Raw genomic sequence first — 24,637 nt, forward strand, 5'->3', positions numbered from 1 at the left:
AGACATTGCAAATGAAATTAGACTTATGGTTTCTCCCCTTATTTTTACTCTAAGTTTGAAAATGGCTGCGGTTCGATAACTTAGTCAATCTACTTGGTATTATATCTCAATTTCGGTTTGGCAGTGAGAAAACTCAGCTATTTAACTCAAGTCGATTTAAAAAGCTTTCTCTTTTTGTCCTGCTCGGGTTATGATAACGGAAAGAAGTGGAACTGAAGTTTAACGTCGCCGATTATACGTAGTTCTGATAACGCCTAAAGCTAGGCAATGATGAGCGGCAAACCAGGTAGCTTTAACAAGGCTTGTGCGTTATTAGTTCAAAACGAAGTCATCGTGGGCTAAAAGTGCGATGGAAACAAATTCGTATAAGAGAAAAAATAGCTTTCTGAGTGTATATACTTTGTTCTTTTCCTGCTCATGCTCTGCTGCTAAGGTCTCGCTTGTAGTTACATTTATTTTATAATGCTTAAAACCTTTCCATCACCCAACATCTGTTGCCCTTCTGCTTAATCATCGTTTGTTTTGCTTGAGGTAGTTTTTCAATTCAGGATCAATATCTACAAGTTGAACACAAAATGCTTGTAAGTGTACGAGTATGGGTGTCAATCAATTTCTCTTAGGGTTACAGGGTGTGTACACGGTCGTGGTCGTGGGTTCTACATAGTTAGGTCTAGGTATTGGGGCAAAACAAGTTTCGAGTTTACACATAACAGAAAACAGTGCATAAAAATTAAACACATTATTGAATTTCAAAAATCTACATAACGATTTTCTTACGTTTCAGCTTTAGCTTTGTGTATTTGCTGTTTCTTAATCTTTTTATATGAATGAATCTGTCAACAAATTGCTATTTTATACCGTACAATCTTGTATTTTCGTAATTCATCAGGTTGCATTATTTGTATTTTGGTTGTTCGCATTTTTTGTTTTCAATCTTACAGAGCCAGAGCTATAAATATATATATGTATTAATATATGCTATGTACAAAGTCTTAGGCGTGCTATTATAATATTTGAAAGATCTTGAGAGGGTCAATTGAGAGTATTTATTAAACTTCACTTACGCTAAATATATAACACTCGACTTGGGTCCGAAATGGCAAATCGAATGGAATATGTGGAAAGTCATTCGCTCCCTGCCACATTCGTGTTCTTAGTAAACTCTAGTGGTAAACTTATCCTTTTGAAGGCTATTAAATAGCTCACTTGCATTTCATCCATAATCCAACTGAATGAAATCATAAACCAAATGTCGACAATATAGGCAACTGCTTAATCATGCTTTGATCTCATCCTTTTGTTCCTCGCCAATTTCACAGCCATTTGCATCTGCATCGAATGCAAAATTTTGTTCAAATTCTGAATTTCTACCTCATAAGTCTTTCACTCGCACCCCATTATTTCGTATCCTTTCCCTAGCAATCGGAAATCAAACGGAAATGACAAAAATAGATTGAGAAAATAAAAACACTGAGTTTTGGGTTTATGTTTTTGAATATTTTTTTGTTTTCTTATTTTTGTTTCAACATACTTCTCATATATTGTATACAATTTTCTTGCTTTCTCTTTTCCACTTGCAGAAATAAGGTAAAAAGGTAAAAATAATCCGTATTTCGATAGTTTGTTTCTTTACATTACGTGTAGAACTACAAAACAAGGTATGTATAAAAGTAACTTTGTATATTTGTATAATAATAATTGAACGTACTTGAATATGCATGCTAGAAGGAATTTAACTAAGGCCTATGTTAAAACGAAACTAATAAAGAGTTTAATGAGCCGGGATAGTCCATGGATTCCCTTGGAGCTTCCCACGAACGTCTTTGTAATATGAATAAATAATTCACTGATTTTCGTTTGTCAAAGTGCAGACTATATTTAACAAGAATTTTCTTCTTCAATGCATTTCGCTCGTTTGATTAGCGTTATTTCCAAATATGTCCATGATGTCATGCTAATTTTAGTTCGTCATTATACAAATTCATCTTTATAAATTAGGTTGACTTAAAATTAAAAATATGTGGCTGTATGTGTAGGCGTGTGTATGCGTGTGTGTAAATTATATTTAAATTAGGATTAGTAGTAAAAGTAAAAAATTGCACAATTCAAGTAGAAAGCTACGTAAGATATTTTTTGTCTTCTTTTTACATAATAAAAGAATCACTTTAAACTTTAATTTTTATTAATATTTTACAGTGTTCTTATTTTCAATTTTAAACACATTTTTTTTTACTAAAATTAGAATAAATTTGATTTAAGTTAAAATAAGGCCAACAATTTAAAGTAAAATTTATTTAAAATGTACATCCCAAAGCAAAATGAAACTAATAAAATCTAATAAAAATTATTTTGAAAATCAATTGCATAAATTTTGTATAACATAAAAATTGCCAAAGTAAACAAATTTGCACGTTTTTTTTTTGTGGCTTTCATAAAAATTTTGATTTTGCCAAATTAGATGAATGTGTTTCTTATTCAAATTTCGAATTACAAATGTAAATTTTAAAAATATATATTGAAGTCTTTTGGTGTATGCATGTATTTATTCATTTGTGTGGTTTTTATCAAAGTGATTGAAAACTATTTTCCACCAAAAAGTGTTTGTTGAACTCGAAATTAGATTATATTTTAAATTTAATACCTTTTGATGCCTTTTGGTTTTTGAGTAAGACTCCAATCACTTTCATTTCATTATCCTTTGTTTAGTTTCAATATCAAAGTTTTTTTTGAAAACATGTCTAAAAACAATGCCAATAATAAAGGTTTTTGCTGGCTAATATTTTTGGATGAAATTAAATTGAAAGAATCTAAGAATTTAAATTCTTGTTTTGAAAAAATATAAGGGTGTCATAATAAAATATGTTGTTATTGGTTTTTGTAATATTTTTTTCAGGTTGCCTTTCTTTATGATTAAAAAATATTTATAAAATCAGTCCAAGTTTTGCGTGTTTTAAAAGTGGTTTGTTTTTAATTATTTTAAATGATTTTAATTATGGTGGATGATAGTATTATTATCATAATTTTTTGTTTCATTTAACAGATTTTCTCACTTCCCTACAGTACGAATTTATAGTTATAGTTAGATATTATACAGTTGCTTTCATTACGTTTAGAGTTAGTAATTATTATTTTATATATTTTTTAAATATAAACAATCTTTATTCTCTTCTCTCTTCCCTCTGTTCACGCCCTACTGTCTGTTCTCTTTTCTGATCTGTTTCGCATGCAGTTTGGAGGATCAATTTAGTTAACAAAATTCGAGAATTGATCGTGAGTTTGATGCGTCGTACATCCACCCAAAAAAATGTATTCTAAATTTCATGATTTTCAATGGTTCTCTTAAATTTTTTTCTCCCTGTTCCTCAACGCGTTTGTCCAATTGTTGTTGAAGCTTTTTCAATTAAGCTTTAGCGTAATTGTTAATAGGCTGTATTATATGTTAATTTGTATGAATAATAGGTAATATTTGCAGGCTTAAGACTAAATAACTGCATTTTACGCTTGTCCATTAATTATTCACTTTTACTATTTAGTTCGGTTCGAACTCTCTGGAGAGAACTCCCCCATTTCCCCTATGTCTGTGTGGGTTCAGCTGCGCTTTTTACTCCAGCAGGACGTCGATGTTGGGTTGGTGATGTTGGTGGAGCTGACTCTGCGCCTGCTATGCAGTCGTCGAGTGCTCCGACTTGACCGCCACTCCCCCGATAAGCTGCTCTTGGTGCGAATGCAGGGCTACGCCCATCAAGGCCATCGCCGTCTGGGCGTTCGCATACATGCTGACGTTTCCGCCCACCCCAACACCGACTCCCACTCCGTTCCCCATCGGTACTGCTGATGTGGTGGAGCTAGCGGTAACGGCAGCCGTGATACTGCTGGTGGTTGCCGGCGTGATGGGTCCTATGGCCGCACTTCCGCCCATGTATTCGCTGCTCGTACTGACCGCCGACAAGGAACCAGGTGTGGTAACGGAGGCGGGCACGGGAGCGGAAACGGAAACGGGAAGGAGCTGTGGCTGTGCTTGAATCTGTGGCTGGAGTTGCGTCTGAAGCTGTGGTTGGAGCTGGGGTTGCAGTTGACCTTGCAGCTGAGGTGGTAGCTGAGGTTGCAGCTGAGGTTGCAGCTGCGGCTGTGTCTGGTGCTGGGAGTCGTTCTGGGTCAGGGAGGGGGGTTGGGGCTGGGGCTGGGGCGGAGGCTGAGGCTGATGCTGGGCCGCGGCTGCCGCCGCCGAAGTGGAGGCAGAGTCGCAATCAATGCCGGCGGTAATGGCGCCCCCAACCGATGCCCGCATACGCTCAGCCCGCTCGAGGCGCTCGTTCTCCTCCTGGGTCATCTGAAGGTGCGACTGGACCGATGGCGGGATGGCATGAACGTCCCAGATCTCCTCGAGGAACTTGGGCAGTTTGCGGTTTTTGAGCTTTAGTGAGAAACACATCTCGGCGTTCTGGTTGCCCAGCGTACGCAGCTCGGTGAGGATCGAGAGCAGCTTTGCGTAGAAGACGAGGCTCATTGAGTCGCCGCAGTGGCGGTTGAGTATATAAATGCGTAGCGTGTCGATGTAGTAGCTCTGGATCGCTTCGACTAGTTGGGCCTTCTCCAGGCCCGGCCGGTCCGAGAAGATCACAATGGCAGTGAGAAGCGCGTATTCGACGTTGTCCACCTTCATCGAGAACATTTGGCGGCAGAAATGCAGCAGGTCTTCAATGTTATCAGCCATTCCGGCCATTTTGTAAGAATCCCGCGTATATGATCTATTATTCGCGAAGAATATTGAGTCCGAGCTGTGGTCGTAGCGTCGTGCCATACGCAGCATCATCACCTCCGACGAGCAGGCCTAACGTTGAAGGGTTCAGTTATAGTCTTTTCGATTGAGCCCACTGATTTCGATGCTACTCACCTTTAGTAACGTGATCTGGTCCTCCTGGGGTATCTTTGTAAACGCTGGTAGACCTTTAGCAAACTCAACAATCAACTGGACCGTGAGTATGGTTATCTCGGTTATGTGCCGAAAGCTGACGTCCGTTTGGCTCTCGTTCTCATCGGGTTGACTCTGCAAGGCATTGAAATCAATTTAGATTATATTTATATAGTTCATTTCGATCTGACCCACCATTATGCGCCTGAGATCCTCTTCAGATGGCTGCTCATAGCCATCCTGGTACCAAATTAACTTGTATATAACGGCCAACTGATTGTACGTTAAGGAAGGTATATTGCGCGCTTGACACTTGGCCAATATTTCATCAGGTAGTAGCTGTACCGGAAATTAAAAAGTATGGTTGAGTGGAATTCTGCTTGACAAATATGAGCGGAGTAAAAAAATCAAATTACTTGTTAATTAACTACATTACTATTATACTAATATTTTATTTATATTATATAACTATATCATTAATCTTATTGTTGTTCTTTGCTTCCGCGATTACGATTCTTCATTACAATTACTATAGACTAGTGATTATATGTTGGATTACTATTATAACTACTTTAATACTTGTATTATATTACTTTCATATTTATATTAAATAACTCTTAATCTTGGGCTTGTACTTATTTTCATCTAAAAAGTATACACTTTGATCTTGGATTTTTTTTTATGATATGATTGATATGGACCCTTACCGGAATAGTGGCATGCTGGGGCGGCTCGCATGTCATAAGGTCAAGAATCTCCTTCTTAACAAAGTCTTGGCCGCCACCAGAGCCCAAGCTGCCGTTGCCGCCGTGCTGAGAGCTGGGCGAAGTGGTCATTTTGTCTTTCTCCTTCTGGGCCTTCTTTTCGCGCCGCTTCATCGCACACTGGTTCTCCGGGACGACGCACTCCGGCCGCATGCCCACGGCCAGGCACTTTTTCAGGCGGCACTCCTGACACTTTCGCCTCATGTACATGTCCATTTCGCAGGCGCGCCCGAACTTGCAGCAGTAGACGGCGCTCTTCGTAACGCTGCGTCGAAAGAAGCCCTTGCAGCCCTCACAGGTGAGGGCGTTGTAGTGGTAGCCGGAGGCCCTGTCGCCGCAAACCAGGCACAGCTCCTCCTGCACCCGCGGCGCAGGTCCCTTCTTGCTCTTCTTCGCATCGCAGCTTTCGTTCGCCGAGTATCCGTTCAAGCTGCTCGAAGGCGAGAGATCATCGCGACCTGTCCGCAAAAAGAAGGGGAAACAAAGCTTATTTATTATGGGGTTTCTTTAGCGACGATCCATTAAACATAAGACCCAAATAAATAAATTTTCTCTCGAGGAGTTCTATGTTCTCCGCCATTTGCATGTTTTGCAAGCTCCAGATCTAACTGGAACTCGTTTGCTTACTAATCAGCTCTGCTGTATCCGATAACTGGCAAACGCAGTTTGGGAACGCCCACCTCCGCCATTGTCCCCGTCGGAAATTTAAAATTCAATTAACGTTGTCGCTCAAAGTCAACGAAATTATTCCCGCCACCCGAAATCAACCAAATGAATGGTTGGACAGAAGAATATATAGATAAAGGCCCACAGGGAACGGAAGTTATATTGTAAGTTTTGAAAGGATCCAATGATTCAAGTTTACAGCGTAAACTACCAAATAGGAAAAGGAAATACCATCGTTTCCATCCATCGTATCTTTTTGAATAGATCACCAACATCAAATAGATCAAATGATCGATTACGTTCTGAAGAGGAACTTTGTGAGAATTGAGGAGTTTTAAATGGCATAGATTGTCACAAAAGTCACGCTTTCAGGACTCCCACAACGATTACAGAATATCGAGTGCAATTGTCCCCACAAATGCTGTAACTGTTTGCCAAGATGGGGCAAGCAGAAGGGAAATGGATCGTAGCGCATATGTATGTACGTGCTGCTATTGCAACTGCAACAAAAACCGCCAGCGGGATGACAGTGACAGCAACAACTTCGGCAGGGAGGGCTGGTGGGCACAGAACACTCTCAGACTCTCGTCTAAGGCACAAGAAGCAGGAAAAATCGAAGTCGAGGCGACTAAGACGTCACTTGGGCACAAGTGCACCCTCCCTCCTTCTACGTGGGCCACTCCCTCTGTGCCTTCCTTCGCAGGCCTCAGCTGCAGCTGAGTGCAACGCAGTGCATTGTCGGCCTAACACAGTTTCTAACAACCGTTTTACAAGCCCCCCTCCTCTGCCAACGAGGCACATTGCCTTAAAATAAATATTACCCATACGCCCCATTGTCGGGGCTCTTGGCTCACGGCTACTTTCCCTCCCCTGTGCTGCAGTCGCTGCGTTTCGATTTCACTGCCAGCGAATGAAATAAACGACGGCGTCATGCTAACTTTGTCTGCTCCAGCGGCTCATGGAAAATGGCAAAGACGCCAACTTGACTGGATCTCCACTGCACTCAAGCGCCAAGTTTGTGTGTGTGTGCTCCGCAGTAAAAATGTGGAAAATTGCTGCTGCTCTGGCGGGGAAATCGCGTGACTAAAAGTAAAAACCGGCTGCTCCAACCGGATCGCCAAAGCTGGAAGCAGTGCCAATGTCATCCCACGGGATCATCGCTGCGGATCCGAGGGAGCACAGATAAGTAGGCGCCAGGTGATCGAATAAGCTGCGCAGTTACCCAATCGCACCGCGAATTCCTTGTGGGCGGAGTGTTTGGAACACGAGCTTTAAAACTGCGGGTAACTGCGGGGTGTTTCCCTACCTAGCACTCAAGAACCCACAGATATGATACATTTCATTTTCCATCCGTGAAAAGTTATTTTCCATCGAGCTCAATGCAGAAGGGCGAAACTTCTTGGAGCACAAAACAAATGCAGAACGGCAATGATGAAAAAATGGACGCCAAAGCGACAACAGTGCAGCACAAAAGACACCCCCAAATCCACCCAACTGCCCACCATCCGCTCCTTTGGAGCTGCCTACGTTTGGAGTTCATTGTGTTATTGTGCTTAGTCGCTCGGTCTACGTTCACCATTCCGCCTTACCCATATAATCCATGTAAGCGAATCCGCCGACTAAGGGCCAAGGCGACGTCATCGGGTTGGCGGCGGACGAGGACAGAAAGCTATAGCCATAAATGTACGTATGTATGTACATATATAATTGGGTATGTACGTATGTACGTATGTATGTATGGACATGGCCAAGACAACAAGCGCCAGCGTGAGCTTCACAACTCACATACCCTTCAGTGCTGGCGGGGCAGACTCCACCACAGAATAAAATCGATGGAACATGTTTTATGGTGTTCGCCATGGAAGAATAGTGTTAGTTGTGGATCACAAGCCTATTATGCAGCTCTGCTATTCGAACTAAGCCCTGCGCAAGTCTGGCTTTAAGAACGTTTTCGTGTTATCGGTAATATAGATATAGAAATACACCAATAAGACCAATTTGGCCAAAAGAGCTAGTTGCTTTCATATTTAACTGTGCTAGTGGTAAAGTAGTATGAATCTAGGTGGTCTAGCTATTTATTGGCTGGCAACTCAGCTCTGGGCGCCCAGCACCAGCGCCAGCAGTTGGGGCTCTTTGAGTTCCGCTCTGCCTCTCCCTGACACTCTCTCGCTCTCTCTGCGCCTCTTTGTCTGCTCGTGCATTCTCCCTCGTGCTGCACGCCCTTGTTAAAAAAAGCTGAAAAATGTTGATGTAGGCCTCGAAATATGCAGTTTGCCTTTGGCATTGCCACTGTCACTGCGGGCGGCGCAGTCGTCCTCATCCACCGCCACCACCCCGCCCCACCCATCCACGAGTGCATGAGTGAGTGCTGTGTGTGTGTGTGTGTGGTGTGCGGAGAGCGGATTGCATGTCGCACAAGCTTCCGCAGTGGTATAGGTAAGTTCTCCCTTCTGGCTTGGGCTTTGTTCGCTGCATTTTGCATCTCATTTTGTCCGCTCGCTTCGACTTTTCATTGCTGTTTTTCACATACGCTTTTTGTGCTAGGCAAAGAAATACAACTTTTTGTACTGCTCCTGTTGTTGCGCTCCCCTTGTTTTTGTTGTTCGGCCCTATGCCACGGCGTAACTGTCCCTTTGTGTGCACTTCTCCCGCTCAGCTGTGTGTGTGTGTGCTGTGAATGTAATATTTTTAAGCGGATTGTTGTCTGTGAATGCACAAAAAGAGGCGAAGAGGAGCCAGCGCTGCCTGTGCAAATAGCGCCCTCTGTGCGAAGAATAGAGAATAGAGCGGACAAGTAAATAAGTTTCCAGTCGGCGGGGGACGCCCACCACCCCTTGCATATTAGCAAGTTTCAGTCTAGTAGAGCCGAAAGTCGTAAAAAATGCGACTAGCCAGCGTTTCATTGCACGATCTGCAGGCTCGAAATGAAAGCCAAGCAGGGATGGATACTCGACTTTGGATGCATAGTCCATATAGCTGATCGAAAACGATGCAGCGGCATTATACGGTTTCATATCTTAAAATGTTTCTTTATGATTGAGCTCGACTTGCAAATCCTCATCTAACATGGTAATAAATTAGTACCATTGTAAGTTAACATTCATAAATATGTAGACAATGCCCATGTCATTTATCCCAGATATTACTTAGGTACTGCTCGAGTGGTGACTCTCTTAACTCGGTGATACTGGATATTGAAGACTCTAATGGCTTTTCGTTATCCCCAATTGTTAGTTGTGATCACCCCAAGCTTTTGGTCGTAAACCTTAAAACGCCGAAAAATAAGAAAAGACGTTTTAAAACAATTAGGCTAAGGGTTTGCTGTGACTATAACATCACTGGCAAACTTTCCTTTCCAATGTTTATTACGCCAAGTACAGCGAGTTTCCCTGCCACGGCATTGCAGGCGATTACATAAGCGAAAGCCGACGACCCTAAATCAAAATAAGTTGAGCAGGCCCAACTAACCACCAAAACTGCAGAGTTTACCCACAAACGGGGATGATTACTGCAGGTGGTTGGGGTTGGGGTTAGGGCTGGGTTCGGGTTTGGGCTTGGGGATTCAGGGCTGCTCCACGTTCCACGCTCTACGCTCCACCTTGGCTTTGGCCGTAGCTAGGATGATTTGTGATGGCCAGCCGGCCGAGTAGCTAAGGCCAAAATCAACCTATTGCGCTCAACAAAACCCATTGGGGGCATTGGGGTTTGCTCGGGTGGGTGGAACCGAAGTGAAAAACTGTACCACCGAAAGCGCATGTCCGATGCACTGTCTGCAGTTCTCTCCGTCTCTCTCTATCCCTCTCGCTCTCTGCTTCGCTTTTCCCAGTCGGCCGCCTCTTCGTTTGTTTGGGGTTGCACACGTTTTTCTGTTCCAGGGGGTTCTCTAGTGCAAGGCTGCAATTTATTTTGCACGAGTTTGTCAGTTGTTAGGCACGTTTCGCCATTTCCGACCCCCGAGCGACCCCTCCGCCTTCAGGGAGCTTGGATTATATGGTTGAAAAATTGATTTTTTCAGTTCGTTGGCATGTTGCCGCCTAGCCATGTACTTTCTTGTTCCTGACCAGGGGCAGGGACACGGACATGGATACGGACACGAATCCAAGTCCGGAACCAGGCAGGGGGATGCACTGTGTGCAATAGATGGCTGAAAAATGATTTTTAACCTACTTTGCGCCCAGGTCGACATTTAGACGAGGGTCGTCGCATGACCTTTTGTGTGTTTCGGAACGCATTATATGGCTTTTTCGCCACTCCTTGCGTCGCGGTGTTTGTGTAGTTGCAACTTGCAAGAAGGCGCCACTGCTTTCCATTTGGAGAAAGCGCCGAGCGCCATCTTTACGAATGCCATTTAGAACTTCAATATGGCTGCCTTGGCAGAAGAATGGGCTAAGGTAGACTTTTCAGTTTCTTATAAATGTTATACTCAATATTCAAGTGAAAAGTCAAGGTAGACTTTTCAGTTTCTTATAAATGTTATACTCAATATTCAAGTGAAAAGTCAAAACTTGGTTTCATACCTAATCTTTGGTATTTCTAATGTGATCGCTATTTTTCTGTTTTTCAAACGATATAAAACCCTCCGCTTGACCACTCCGTTCGAAAATTAACCTTGTACTATCCTAAATTCCGATTCCCCGATTATATACTTTAAAGTAGCCCCAGTGATATACCAGTGTCATTTCTTTCCAGTGGGAAACGCGTTCCTTCCTTAATGATATGTGTTTGCATTTATGTACATATGTACATACATATGTGCATCATACACACAAAAGGGGCCCGTGTAACGATGCACTCATGTGCGAGGCACTGGATTTGTTTACAATTTGCTTTTTATAGCCAACATATGTTGGACATATCCATGTGCGATGCTTTATTTACGAGACTTCGCCCCGCTGGCATCGGTTACCATCGCTGGGCAGCTTCAATCCCGTCCAGATATTATGCTATGTTCACGGGAGCGGGGATGACGCTGGGAGAAACAGAAGCGGGCTGTTACACTTATGGGCAAGAGGAAAGCACAGCGAACAATGGGGCTCAAAACAAATGGCTATGGAGTGAAGCCATTAGGAACACAAAGCCTAAAGTGAGCTAGGAAAAACAAACTCGGGGAATAAGAGCTAAAATAGATGGGCAAAGAACGAAGAAGTTTCAGGGTAGCCAACAAAAGCGTCACTGTCAGTTCTATCGCGGTAATTGTTTTTTTTCTGTGCGCGTTGAGAGGTTTCTGATTTTACACAGGCATCTCATCTATTAGCCCTATCTATTTTGGAAACAAGTTTGAAGTCTGAAAAATTGGTAGGAGTTACGTATTCCACTCCAAAATGTGCGACACGGTTCAGGTTGCAGTTCTTAAACCCCCGGGTTGAAATTTTCCCCCTAATCTTAAATCTTTATTTCCGCAAGGCGTTATCACCCCAGTCTCATCACCCACACCAGACTCTGCTCATTGCAGCGCGATTAGAGCGAGCAGTGAAGCGTTCCTCCCAGCTGAAGTGCATGCAACTTTGGTTCAAGTGCAGTTGGTGGGGCCGCTATTGGAGTTTAGTTTCAGCAAACGGAAGTTCCTTATTAAGTGTGGAAAAATCAAATCCAGAACGAAGCACCGAACTTGGCATAGAACCTAAAGCGCAGTTATAGCTGAGCTGAATTACGACCTTGTTGCGGTAGGTAAAAGTAGTGTTCGACTTTGCCCCACTCCGCCTCCCAGCGGACCCTCCTCGTCTGGCGTGCTCGTTTTATGGTTATTGTTACTACATTATCAACATGTTGTGCAGCACTCGAGCATCCCACCAGCCCAGCACCTCTGCGCCCACTTGCCAGCTGGCGATTTGTGTGGCTTTCGCGTCGTCTTGACTGCAGACTTATTAAATATCAACACATTGTTGCTGGTCAGGCATTCTCCTATTGAGCGAAGCGGACAACGACAGACGTTGTTCTGGCTCTTGAGCGCTGAACGATGTATATTAATCTTATTTTGTTATTTTAGCTGTCTGGAGGGCGTGGCCTGGCCTTCGTCCTTGAAGTCATTTAAGTCTCCCACAGACGGGGGCGGATACTGCATTAAGTGCAGACCATGAACTTAGAATTAATGGATCCATTTCGGAAGGAAACTTATTTCCCCTGCCTGATGAAAAGTTTCAATTTATTTCAAACCTTTTTGCTAATCATTTTTCCTAATCTTAACTAAACTCTAATTAAAGTACAAATGTTTGTAAACAATTTCAATTCAACTATTTCCACAGAGCACGCAATTGCAACCAAATTCGTAGACCAAAAAACGTGGGGTCGTTGTAGCTTCACTGGGCAGGAAAAAATTTTGCGTTGAACGTTGCCTACGGCTGCCAACTGTGCGTATACGCGATTTCTCTGGCACTTGACATTGTGGGAAATTCTTTTGTCGAGTGCAGCAAAAACATTTTTCGTTTGAGCGTGTGTGTGTGTGTGGGTATGGCGTATTACATTACAAAGTCGCCTTTGGTTGTAAAACGAACCGACAAAAGCCTCTCGAGTGGAAGAGGAACGGTGGCGTTGGAAGAGGTAAGTTATTCGCCCGATATTACAAAATTCGTTTCCAGGAATTTGGAATTTTAAGCAAGCACAATTCCTGCGATTATGAATTGAACTTTCGGCTTGTGTAGAGTCACGTGAAATTAAGTAATGTTGACGGCTGTATGATAAAATCGATAGTCTTGGTTTATAGATTAATGTAAATTTAAATAAAAAGGATAGTTAGGACACAGAAAGCAGTGTATTACGCTCGACTATCAGACTATCAGATACCCCAACTTAAACAAAACCAAAAAAAAAATCACTGTTAGCATTCTAAACAATCTTTATATCCCTCGCTTGAGACGCTGGCGGCATCATAGTTTTATTATTATTATTTTTTTTTTAACAGCCATGTTGTCCGGCTTATACCAGCGAATTATGTGCCAATTGTTGGGCTGTTTTTTATTGAAAACAATTTATTAATTTTATTTTTGGCGTTGCTATGACAAAATGTGTGTCAAGGGGCAACTTGTCAGTCATAGGATTTCTGCTTGCCTGTCAAATGTTTTTGCTCTCAAAAAGAAATTGCGCGCAGGCAGCTGTGAATACCTATTTGCGAGTGTGGGAGTCGTTTGTCACAGATAATTTCTATATAGGCGCACAAGCAGCAGTACGTAAGGCGAGATACAAAAATGGCTCACTGTGTGGGCCTACCTGGTCGCGAAAGGGAAAATTTCGTTTGTTTTTGAAGAGAATTGCCTGATTTACCAGCAAAGAACAGAAACAGATATTTAAATGAGCAAAGGTCTCACACGACACATGGCTAGGTGGTGGTGGGTCGACCTAGTGCATGCTGCTCGCATTACATTTCCGCGGCTAAGCTGCACAAACAAGCCGAGCTTCATAGCTCAGTTCACTTCCGCTGGCCACTTTAATTACGGGCAAGAGACGCAGTCCAAGCCAAGCGATTTTCTTGGCCAGGTAAATGAAACCGAACCCCAAGGCAAAGCTCGAAAGCATCGCAGAGCGAGCGAGAACTCTGAAGTTGCGTTCGTCTAGATTGTTTTTACTACTAATTATAAACATGCGATCATCGCTGGCAGCCCAGGCACCATCATCATCATCATTGGCAGCAGCAAAAGGCGAAATAACCGGACATTATATTGCTCTGGAAGACAGCTCCGTTTAAAGCTGGCAAGTACCAGAGGGGAGTTAGAAAATTGATAGAACTTTGTCAAATTTTGCGGGAGGGGGGGGCAGAGGACTGTGTAATGGCCCAAGAAGTGGCATAAAACAAGTTTCTACCAACGGATGGTCGAATATATCCTCATTAATACCAATTTGATGGACTGGGCGTAGTATTAGTTTAAGTAACGCAAAAATGTAGGGGCTGTGATCGCACTGGATTTCGAAGCACTTACAACTCGCAGTTGAGCTGGGTTTGATCTTTTAGGCCAATTGTCATTACAGCCGGCTTACCCACCTGCCGACAATTAAAAAAATCCCAATTAGCTCGTGGAAAAACAATAAGAAGAAGTCCGAACACAAAGACAGTTGGAAACGCAAAGAGAAACATGTAGCTTGCAGAAACAAAGCACACAATTGCAAGCAATTCACCATTGAATCGGTTGAAAATGGAAACCCAGAGGAGGAAAACGGCTAGCATGGGCGCACTGGCTGAAATGAAAACCACTTTCAGACGGCGGCAGCAATCCGCAACTAGTTTCAGACTCCAAGTGGGATCGGCAAGTGCAACGAGAGCAGTGGGCAAGCGGAGCGCACTGCGATCGCAATCTCTATCGCGGCCCGTACGAGTATCTGTATCTTGCAGATACACAGCCACATACACATCCCCAGCAGCAGCGGCAGCAGCAGTAGGCTGCACTGCCGCTTTCTAAACCAACTCCAGACTCACATGATCCGCTCGGGGCCTAAGATCTGGTTGGGCTCCGACCTGGTCTGGTCTTTCGCTCCAAACGCTCGTTTGTGCCACAACATGGCCTTGAATTTTTAATCAAGTTTCGCGCTAGTATCGCGGCTTGAGCCTCCGACTTGGCCCCCTCCCCGGCCACTTCGCCCAAAAGTGCCCGTCATGTTGGCTAAGTTCGACTTAGGACTGCGACCGAAACGAGTTCTATTGAACTTGGCACTGCTCTTCAAAACAGCAAGTCGGAAAGAAAAATAAGGCAATGCTTCGGCTATTGTGGGATTTTCGGACTCTTTTTTGGCCAAAATGATTAATGAAATATCTGATTTCTTCTCTCTTTTGCTCGGCCGCAATGTGTATGTGTGTAATATATTTGCAGAATATATTATTTTACCGGGCGGACCAAAGAGTAACAGCAATAAAATCTGCCCGCTGTGCACGAAGGATGGGTAAATATTGCAAAAAGCTTAAAACACAAAAATTCAGAAACCAAGTGATTTTTTTCGTAGCAACACCGAAATAACACATACCCTTTTAATATGAACGATAATCAGTACTTATTAATTTACAATTTTAACCACATTTTGGGCTAGGAGAAAGTATTCTTGCTCTTCGGGTCACATTAAATATGCTGTCTGCATAGAAATTGCAGGTGAGAGTTAATATCGAATATAAAACAGCCAATTAAAAATTAGCCAGCGAGGGAAACCCCAACGACATGAAGTGAGGAAACAACCATTTCTGTGTCTGCTCCTCGTGTAGAATTTCAATTCTCCTTGCGTATTTCTTTTCAGTGCTTTTTTGTTTTGCTTGCAAAATCCAATTTCCACAACAGGAAAAAATGTATTATTTAGTTTTGGGAATAACTTTAAAATCAAATAGCAATATTAAACAGCCATTATTACTGAGAATGTTAGTTCAATGAAATACACTCAATAATAGACTTTGAAGTTCACCGGTGAATAAGGTGCAATAAATAAAATACCCATTGATATAAGTGGGTATAGAAAACAATTTGTCACTCCCCACTTCAAACATTTAACAAACATTTTCGACTCTGAGTATTTTCTCCCCTTCCGACCACGTGTCCGCATTTTAATGGCTTAAACTTTGCATTCGGGGTGCAAAGTACACGTATAAAAGACCGCAGAGCCCATTCTTATGCACATGTCTATATACATATGTGATACATATATAAATATATACACATTATATACATAGATGCTCAGATCGGAGTCATATAAATGCCAAAAGAGCCAGGGATTTGATTTATTGGGCAGCGCATATTTTCGGATTTGCCAAACTTCTGGGCTTTATTTTCTTTATCATTTTTGCGACCACTTCCACTTCTTCAGTTAAGATTGGGTCAAAGTGCCCGGATGGTTCTACCACCGCTGCATTAACGCACAATTTGCATTCGCGTGAGATTTGTTGCTGCTAAACTGGCGAGTGATTCAATTTCAGAGTTGACTGAGATTGCATTCCGAACCGATATAACCCAACCCAGCTCAAAAATCGTTTTCTTGTTAAAACTTTTTTCGTTTTTTGGGTGTGTTTGCAAATTTTAAAACTTAAGCGAATGTCTGCTGTTGTCTGTTTGTGTTTCCAGAGTGAGCTCGGCATTGAAAGTCAAATAAATGCAGGGTCCACATCCTTTCCGATTGCTCTCCTCTGGAGCTGGAACCGCTGGTCATGTGGATGTCACATTTTACATGTGTCGCTGAAGCGCTTCGCTTGGCCTCTTACTCAGTTCTCTGTATCTCATTTTATGATTTGGAAGGGGGTTTATTCGTCATGAGTTGCATGGAATTTGGCCATTACTTAGCCGAGTCTGTCACGCCCGAAGTGTGGTCGTAATTAATTAGCTCTTCAGAACTTAAAGCGGAGAACGCATAATTACTATACCCCTGGCGTCATACTTCTGTATTTGAGATAACCATACAACTTTGAGTTCATTCGTTGCCATACAGCAAACAAAACATCTCATTCTGTGCTGCGATCATATAACAAAACTGTGCACATTTGAGTGGAATTTTGTTGTTTTCGAGTTGGGTTTGAAGCAATGCAGCTGCCTTAAGGGTCAATCACTATTATTCCAAATATTATGACACCTTGTTGTTCAAAGCGAACAGTCCAGATCGATTGACAATTAACCAAATGGAAATGCCTAGCTTGATACTTGAGATTTGGCTGAGAAGAAGATACGTTTGTTAATTTTTGACCCGTTGCTCACAAGGATTTTCCGCACTTTCCATTGGAATGCGTAATACTTATGTATAATACTTAAACTTATGCATGAGTAAGGCAGCGTTCCACTTTGACATTGAGTTGCGTGATCCCAAGCGCAGCCGATAAACACTCTCTATGGCTGAAAGCCAATTATTAGTAAGATGCAGATAAGGCAGCCCGACAGCCTGAATTGCAAGCAAATGTTTTGCATTTGCTCGCTCTTGTTACGCTCCTTTGTCTGGGCATTTGGTGTTGCCAATTAAATTTTCAAATTCGATAAAAATCGCCAGGGCTCAAAAAAGGGATCAAAAAGCGTTTCCAACTACTTAAAAGACACATAAGCTGCCGACTGCAGTCTTGGCCAAAGCCGCCGTCTTGGCCAAAGTAGAAGTAGAGGAGCGACGCAAGGCAGATGCCACAATGGAGAGACCGCAACAGCTGCCAAATCGAGGACTGTGGGCTCTGGAGGCCGAAAAAAACACAGAATGCGACGGCGGGACGTCAGCAATTGGAATCTAATTTAAAATTAGTGCTTACAGGATTGAAATAAATTTAGTCAAGCGACGGCTGCCGGTCTCGTCCTTTTGGCCCTTCGTCCGACTGCCAGAAGCAGCAGCGGCAGCAAGGCAGCCAGCTCATTCAAAATGCGTCGACGAGCCCCGGTTCCGGTGGATGCCACGGCAGGTGGCTTGATCCTGATCGGAAATTGCGGCGAGCTCGGAAGTTTGGGATCGAGATAAAGCTCGCGAAGGCTAGCTTGTTCGTCGTCAAAGGGCTTCACTTCGGGCAAATTTATCATAATTATATCTATGTTTTATATGCATATATCAAACGAGTCCAACGAGTGCTTAATGATATTTTTTGGAAGATAAACATTTGTTAATACACTTATCGGATCTATCGGATTGCCGGTGAAACCATTTCACATTTGTGAGTAAATATTACGAATAGATTAAGTACCGCATAGCCGACACGTGGGTGGCCAATCGATAAAATATTTTTTTTACTTTTTTTTAGAGAATCGAGCGCGATGAATTGTGATCTAAAATTGGTTTGGAGATTTTCGGTTATTGGGCTTATTATTTGAAGTGGAAATGTTAGAAGTATAAATTAAACACTGTTATTCAAATTCACAAAACTTTAATCAAAAGAGTTAGGCAACAAACTTCTGCTAACCAAATCGAATGTAAGACAAAATCTCTGACTCGTGTACTTTCAAAAATAGCCACCTAGAACGTTATGTATTATTTCAGAAATACATTATTCAACTGGGCATGTTGCCCACTTATAGAGGGCACAAAAAAATGGTCACCGCAAAGCAGAACGAACAAAAAATGTGAAAAAATTTAATAAATCACTTTTGATTGTATCATTGTTATTTTAGCAACGAAAAAAAACAGACACTCCAAAATTATAATTTGATTAAACAAAGGGTGAAATAAAGAACTAAACAAAAGCTTGGCTCACACATGGCTTAGAATCAACAAAAAAACAGGGGAAGTCTAAAGAGAGGGGAGAAACCATTCCAAAGTAAACAGAAATACAATTTCGCTTTGTTATTGAATGGATAGATAATCATCAACATCGTAATCATTTCCACCACGTTATTACACACGAAAATAGTTAACAAAACCGCCAAAAGTGGCAAGAGATTCAGAATGGCCAAGAGTAAGAACAAGAAGCAACCGAAAGAGCGAAGGCAAATAGAAATCGCGTGTGCGCTGACGCAGCAAAAATAACCAAAAGATCCAAGTAAAAAATTCTACTATTCCGAGGAGCCCACCTCCATCTTACCAGGGAGCTGGTAACCCCACCAACCATACTACAGTACAATTTTTCAAATAGTCAAAATAGAGGGAGAGCGAGATGGCTAGCACGCACAGAAGTTGTATTATTATTATTTAGAATTTTTGTTTTTTTTTTTTTTGTTGCCAGCACACACGTTTCGAGTCAAAAGTGTGAAGCGTCTTTTGTTTTTTTTTTTGGTTTTCTGTTTCTATTTTTGTTTTTGTTACCTTACTACGCCTCAACATTTAACCTTGAGTCGGGCGGGTCATCGGCCGTTTTGGCCAACGAAAATTCTAACGATTTTGTTGTCGGCCACAACTACCAAAGCACTCAGAATAACAATAACAAAAATGAGTGTAAAACCTGATGGGAATTACAAAAGTAGAACTTGCTTCGGTAGCTGATCGCGCCAGTGATTCTCTTGTATCTGAGCCTGGTGTCATACCTGTCGTATGCGTAATAAACGGGTGTTCGTGAGAGGAGCGTGCAAGTGGGAGGTTCAAATCGGAATGCCAGAACAGAACGCGTAATTGTATGTTGGCTTAATTAAAGATAGGCTCAATTCACTCCACACATCTCAATTATGATTGAGCAGCCTCAGATTTTGGCCACCAAGTAAGAATGAAGTTAATCTAACTGACTAACACTGACCTTGTCCAGTGCAAGACGAAATCTTGATTAATATCCTACTTTCAATCGCAAGATTCATTCGAACGAGCAACCGAAACCCTTTGTTTTAATTAAACCGTTTTTGTCGATTGCAAATTTGCAAGAGTTGACCTTTACCTTCGGGTGTTGTACAGTGTGAATTGGGTAATGCGATATTTATAGCTATTGTCCTCTCCGACTCACTTGGAGCCGTCAAAGTCATCAGCACGTGTCTTGATTAATACTCTCTGATGTTTTCGCACAACGTTTTAATGTTTGTTATTTCCCACCAAAAATCCCTCCCCGTTCCCCTTCGAAATTGTTCGCTGTATCACTACATGGCTAAGGAAAAAATACTGCAGTAATGAACGCCAAGCCGCAAACAGCAAAACACAATAAAATATATATACGTAATGTCCCTTTTCTCGCCTTCTACTTGACCACGATATATAGTTACATAGTTATATCCACTTTGGTATATTTTTGCCAGTCGGTGTGCGTTTAATTCAAGTACGCTCGCCACTTTTTTCGCCGGTGCGAATCGAAAATAATTGCTTGACCGTGCGGACTCGATTTATATTCACCAGCAAGTGAGCACGGCAACAAAAGCATCGAATTCGCGGCTTATTAAATTGGTAACAGCAACAACAAACAAGCTTAATACTGGGTTTAAAGTCTAATAGGTTAATACAAAAATAATTAAAGCAAACGCATCACCATGTGATTTTAACAATATTTTCTTATATCAAACAATTTAAATCAAAAAAAAAAAAAAGTGGAGAAGTCCTACGCCGAACGCTGCGCAAAAAGTAAAAAGAAAGTACGCAGCTACCAACTTTTGACGTGGGTGGTGGTTGCCAATTGCAATTACCCCGTAGTTTCTTAATTGCTCCACCGCACTTCACTTGGCACCAGTGCGTTTATCGTCATAAATGAACAAAGTATCCAAGTATCCACATACGCACAAGTAAAAGTGCCTGAAACTGTGTCAGCTCTAACCGCAGGCATTATTTGGCGGCTCAAGACTGAAGGCTGCTCCGTCCGTAAGCCAGGTCCAAACCGAGAGATTCGAGTTACAAATTTCTTTGATTCCATCGATTGTCTAGGCTAAGGTGGGTGTTGCTCGTGCTGCTGTTTTTTTTTTTTTTTTTTTTTTTTGCCGAGCTATAGCTGTTTGATTTTTGAAGGTTTTTGCAACAACAAAAAAAAAAACAAAAACAAGAAACGGCTAAACAAATACAAGTAAAGCCGCAAAATGTGTACACATAAAAAATGAAATGTTAAATAAGCACGCACTTATTTGTCTAAAAAAATTTAAAAAAAAAATAAAGTAAAATGTTACAAGGTTAAGCCCCGACAACGGCACGAATTTATTGTTTAAATTGAACAAACAAAAATTTTAGCACAGAAATGAATAATGAGCGAAACAAAATAATGCGAATAATTGGGCTAATTGTTGACCGATTTTTATTCAGTTTTCAAAATATTAAAAAAGTTCAGAAACGGTCAGCTTGGCCATTTCGTAATAATGAATAATTTTTCAAACACAAATGTGGCTGTCCTAGAAATCATTTCATTTTGCGTGCGTTATCACACATTTATTACCTGCACAAAATGTTAAATGTTTACTAAATCTTCGACATACTACTACTACTAATTGTCCTTCCGCTGAACCCACTTGTGGGTAGTAGAAACTCCAACTGATATTTTCGCTTTCACTTGCTTCCTTGGAATTTTTAGTGTGCACTTTACGTGCCGCTGTGGCAATCTGCGTTCCAGTCTACGTATTTTCGCCTATTTCCTACTACCCGTCCTCTCCTAGTCGCCTTATCTTATCAGGCTGATGGAGCCGAAGAAAACACGGGGAACGATCCAGCCGCGGAGCGTACTGTATTTTGTTTATATTAGGAACAAGAAAAAGAGCAGTGTTTTTATGGCAAAATAAATAGCACAAATGTGCATTATCAGCCAGTGCTGGTATCTACAAAGTGCCTCACACCAACACGCATAGGGGCACACACACACTCTCGATCCACCAACACACAGGCACTAACCCCAATTTGAACTGAACGATTGTGGGGCACTGTGTTATCACCAACGCCCGAAAAATAGACCCAAGCACACACACACACACACACCGCTGAGGAAAAGAAGCAAACAAAGTGGGCGAAAGTTGACAGTCACCTCTACCGCTCCCCCCTCGCATTTTCACGGGGCCGACCCTGTTAGAGGGACCCGAAAAAGTGTATTGGGAAAAAGATATTGATTTGCAGCACGCAAATAACGCATCAACCTCAATTACAAGCCGCTGGACAACTCGAAGCGTACCCTGCCCTGTCCCCAAGTTGAACGAACTAGCTAGCTAGCTAGCTTGGTGTTTAGTGCCTGCGACTAATTAAAATAATTATGGCTGGGACTTCCGCACTTCTCAGCCTGCAGTTTTAGTAGCCCCGGAGACCCTGAACTTGAACCCAGAGCTATGAGTCGAATAAAAGTAACCAGCAGCGCCGACTGCGAATTAGCCGAAATCGTTAAAAGTGAACACAACAGCCGACGAACAGTTCACGAACTCTTTGGCCAAGTGTGAAGGCTAAATAGCTCTGAACAAAGGAAAACACGTTTGGCTTATAGGAAGTGCCGGTTGGCTGTTCAAAGCCCTATCATAAAGTGGTAGTTGGCTAGTTTTCACTGCCCATTTGCATATCCAAATGCCAGAGCCGAGTGTATAGGCCAAGATACGCATATCTTCTAAAGTAAGATACGATAAGGATACTTTAAGGAATTACCTACTACTATTTACGGCTCTAACAATAAATGCATTACTTAATTTAGCATTTAAATAATGAGAAATCAAATAAAACTATGCTTCGATAACGGCTGCTAACTGGTTTCTAGCACAACAGGTCGTCAAATGTCAACCTCTTTGTTTATATTCAGCTTTTAAAGATAAGTACATTTGGAAAGAGAGAGACAGAAAGCAGCGCTAGCCATTCCCATATAGAGTTTTATTTTCGAAAAAATTACGAAAACGATTCATTTTTACCAAGGTGCGTGCGTTCTGTGCGAGCCAAATCGCCCAATCACCTTTTGGCCATTACGAAAGAGTGAAAGATGACGCCTAACGCTACAATCACCGGCGACTGCCCTCTCGCTCGCACAGCCGCCTGCCGTCCCGCTTCAGACGAGCACGCGGTGCGCCCCAGAAGTGCGTGTGCGTTTCCAATTTGGGTTACACTCACTGTGCGCCGAATGCTGCCCTACTTTTGAGATACAGATATTCCACACCCGCGCAGGAGTATGATTGTAGCTCTTGCTGCTCAGCCGGCGATTGGAGACCGCTTTTTTGGGGCTGCCACAAGTGGTGCTCCGGCCCAGAAAATAGTTAGTGACGATAAGTGACCGATCTGGTTCTGGTTCTTGTTGTGTTTGGTTGAAATAGTATCTGCACAGGACTCTGCACGCATCAGGATGGATGCCCAAATGTGGTTGATCAAAAATACGATTTGAGACACTCATCGTTGATTTAAAACCTATTGAATGCTGATGATGCTTGAATTTAACTTAATGTACATGACTTTTGACCTATCAACATTCAAAATTTTAGATACAACAACTGAAAGGCACATGACCTATGTAAGTCAAGTGTATAGATAGTGATAGTTTGGCTTGCACTACGGGTAAGTTAGACTGCTTGTAGTAGGGCTAAGAACCGTAGGGTTACGAACACACACACTATGAACAACCCGTATTCAAGTTTTCAGGTCATTGTATGTATGCCTGTTCGAGTAATACAATACAGTCCGTGGCGATTGCGTTTGCTCAAATGGGAGGGAAATAACTTCCCTAATTGATTGTGAAACCGTACTCCGCGAGCATCTTCAATTGAAATTGCCACCAGAAGCGACTCTCATTTGCCCAGCCGATTGATTGGGCAAAGGGGAGCGGGGTTGGCGGGGAAATTAAATTCTTCTGCACAAAAGTCTTTCCAGCATTTCCCTAGGTGTTGTGATTGCATCTCGGCTACGCCGTTTTGGAGCGTGGGCGCCCCATGCTGAGTGGGAATCTACATACAGCCGGCTGTTGTCGTGGCGAGCTAGCTGACCTACTTTCCGGCACGCACTATCAGACGCCCCGCCCCCATCCGCCCATCCGCCCCAGCCACCTCCACATTTCTCCCCACTTGCTTGGTCTTACTCGCTGACGCTCGGCGTTCGTAATCAGAAAAGCTTAGATAAGAGGCCTGTTCGTGGTTTTCCGCAAAGTCTACACATACCTGTAAAGAGAGTATGAAAATGTTCGGTTAGTCAATGAAGATAAGTCGTTTAAGTCTAAACTAAAAATAGAAAAGTGGGTGTCGCGAGTAAGAGGTAGTTCATATTCGTGCATTCAATTTTTTAGCTGTCAAACATTGCGTGACGACCCATCGACGAAGCGTGGGGTCAAGGGTTGAACACACGTAATACTCTCCACTTAGTATGGAAATCCACCTCATTTTCGCCAAACAAGGCAAATTATGTTCCAAAATTATTTTAATGAACTCATCAAAAGGGTGTGATAGCAAAAAAAAAAAATAATAAAAAAGGGATATAAATAATTAATCACAATTTTCGAATTGACACACAGCAAACAATTTTTATGATTTGCAGGGGATAATTAGAAGCAAACATTAAGATAATTATTAAACTGAATATTTTATTACGGATGTACATAAATTTATATATATAAATATTTTTATTTTGCGCGCAGGTAATTGAGCTCGGAATGGTGTCAATGTCATAGAGTCAATTATGCATTAAGTCTAAACAAATGTACCATTCCGATCTTTTAGAGAAAAAATCAGTAAAAAATTGAGAACTGATGCGACTTTGCACGACAGAGTAGATCGCCAAAGTCTAGTTTGATTAGATCGAAAATCAGAGCTGCATCTGCGATTTCTCTGCCTATATGTATGTACATATGAATGTATGTACATATGTATGTATGATTTCCACGAGCCTTTCGCCGCTTCCAATTTGCACTTTCCTCCAGATGCTGGCCGCCAGCTGATTTCAAGTTCACTATCGACAGACGGGCAGCAAACAATGAATAATTTATGCAGAAATGATTATGCTGCTGGTGCAGCAGTGCGGGGGGAGGGGAAGAGAGAGAGAGGGAAAATTGCCAGCAATCAGCGGCGCATAAATCAAAAATGTTGTTTTCATGAAACCATCAGGC

The 24,637-nt window shown here is 42.2% G+C and overlaps 1 protein-coding gene across 3 annotated transcripts in view; it reads right to left on the minus strand.

Moving 5' to 3' along the window:
• Positions 1–3,177: 3,177 nt before the first annotated feature.
• Positions 3,178–24,637, minus strand: part of LOC117137303 (ecdysone receptor) — a 59,645-nt gene continuing 38,185 nt past the window's right edge. For all 3 annotated transcript variants that reach the window (XM_033298681.1, XM_033298680.1, XM_033298682.1), the window contains 4 exons: positions 5,620–6,134; positions 5,108–5,251; positions 4,895–5,047; positions 3,178–4,831 (listed from right to left, as the gene is read on the minus strand). In XM_033298681.1, the coding sequence (XP_033154572.1) occupies positions 3,662–4,831; positions 4,895–5,047; positions 5,108–5,251; positions 5,620–6,134 (1,982 nt within the window). In that variant the 3' untranslated portion in view covers positions 3,178–3,661. The remainder of the gene's footprint in view (positions 4,832–4,894; positions 5,048–5,107; positions 5,252–5,619; positions 6,135–24,637) is intronic.

The sequence above is a fragment of the Drosophila mauritiana genome, chromosome 2R (genome assembly GCF_004382145.1).
Source record: "Drosophila mauritiana strain mau12 chromosome 2R, ASM438214v1, whole genome shotgun sequence".
Lineage (NCBI taxonomy): Eukaryota > Metazoa > Arthropoda > Insecta > Diptera > Drosophilidae > Drosophila > Drosophila mauritiana.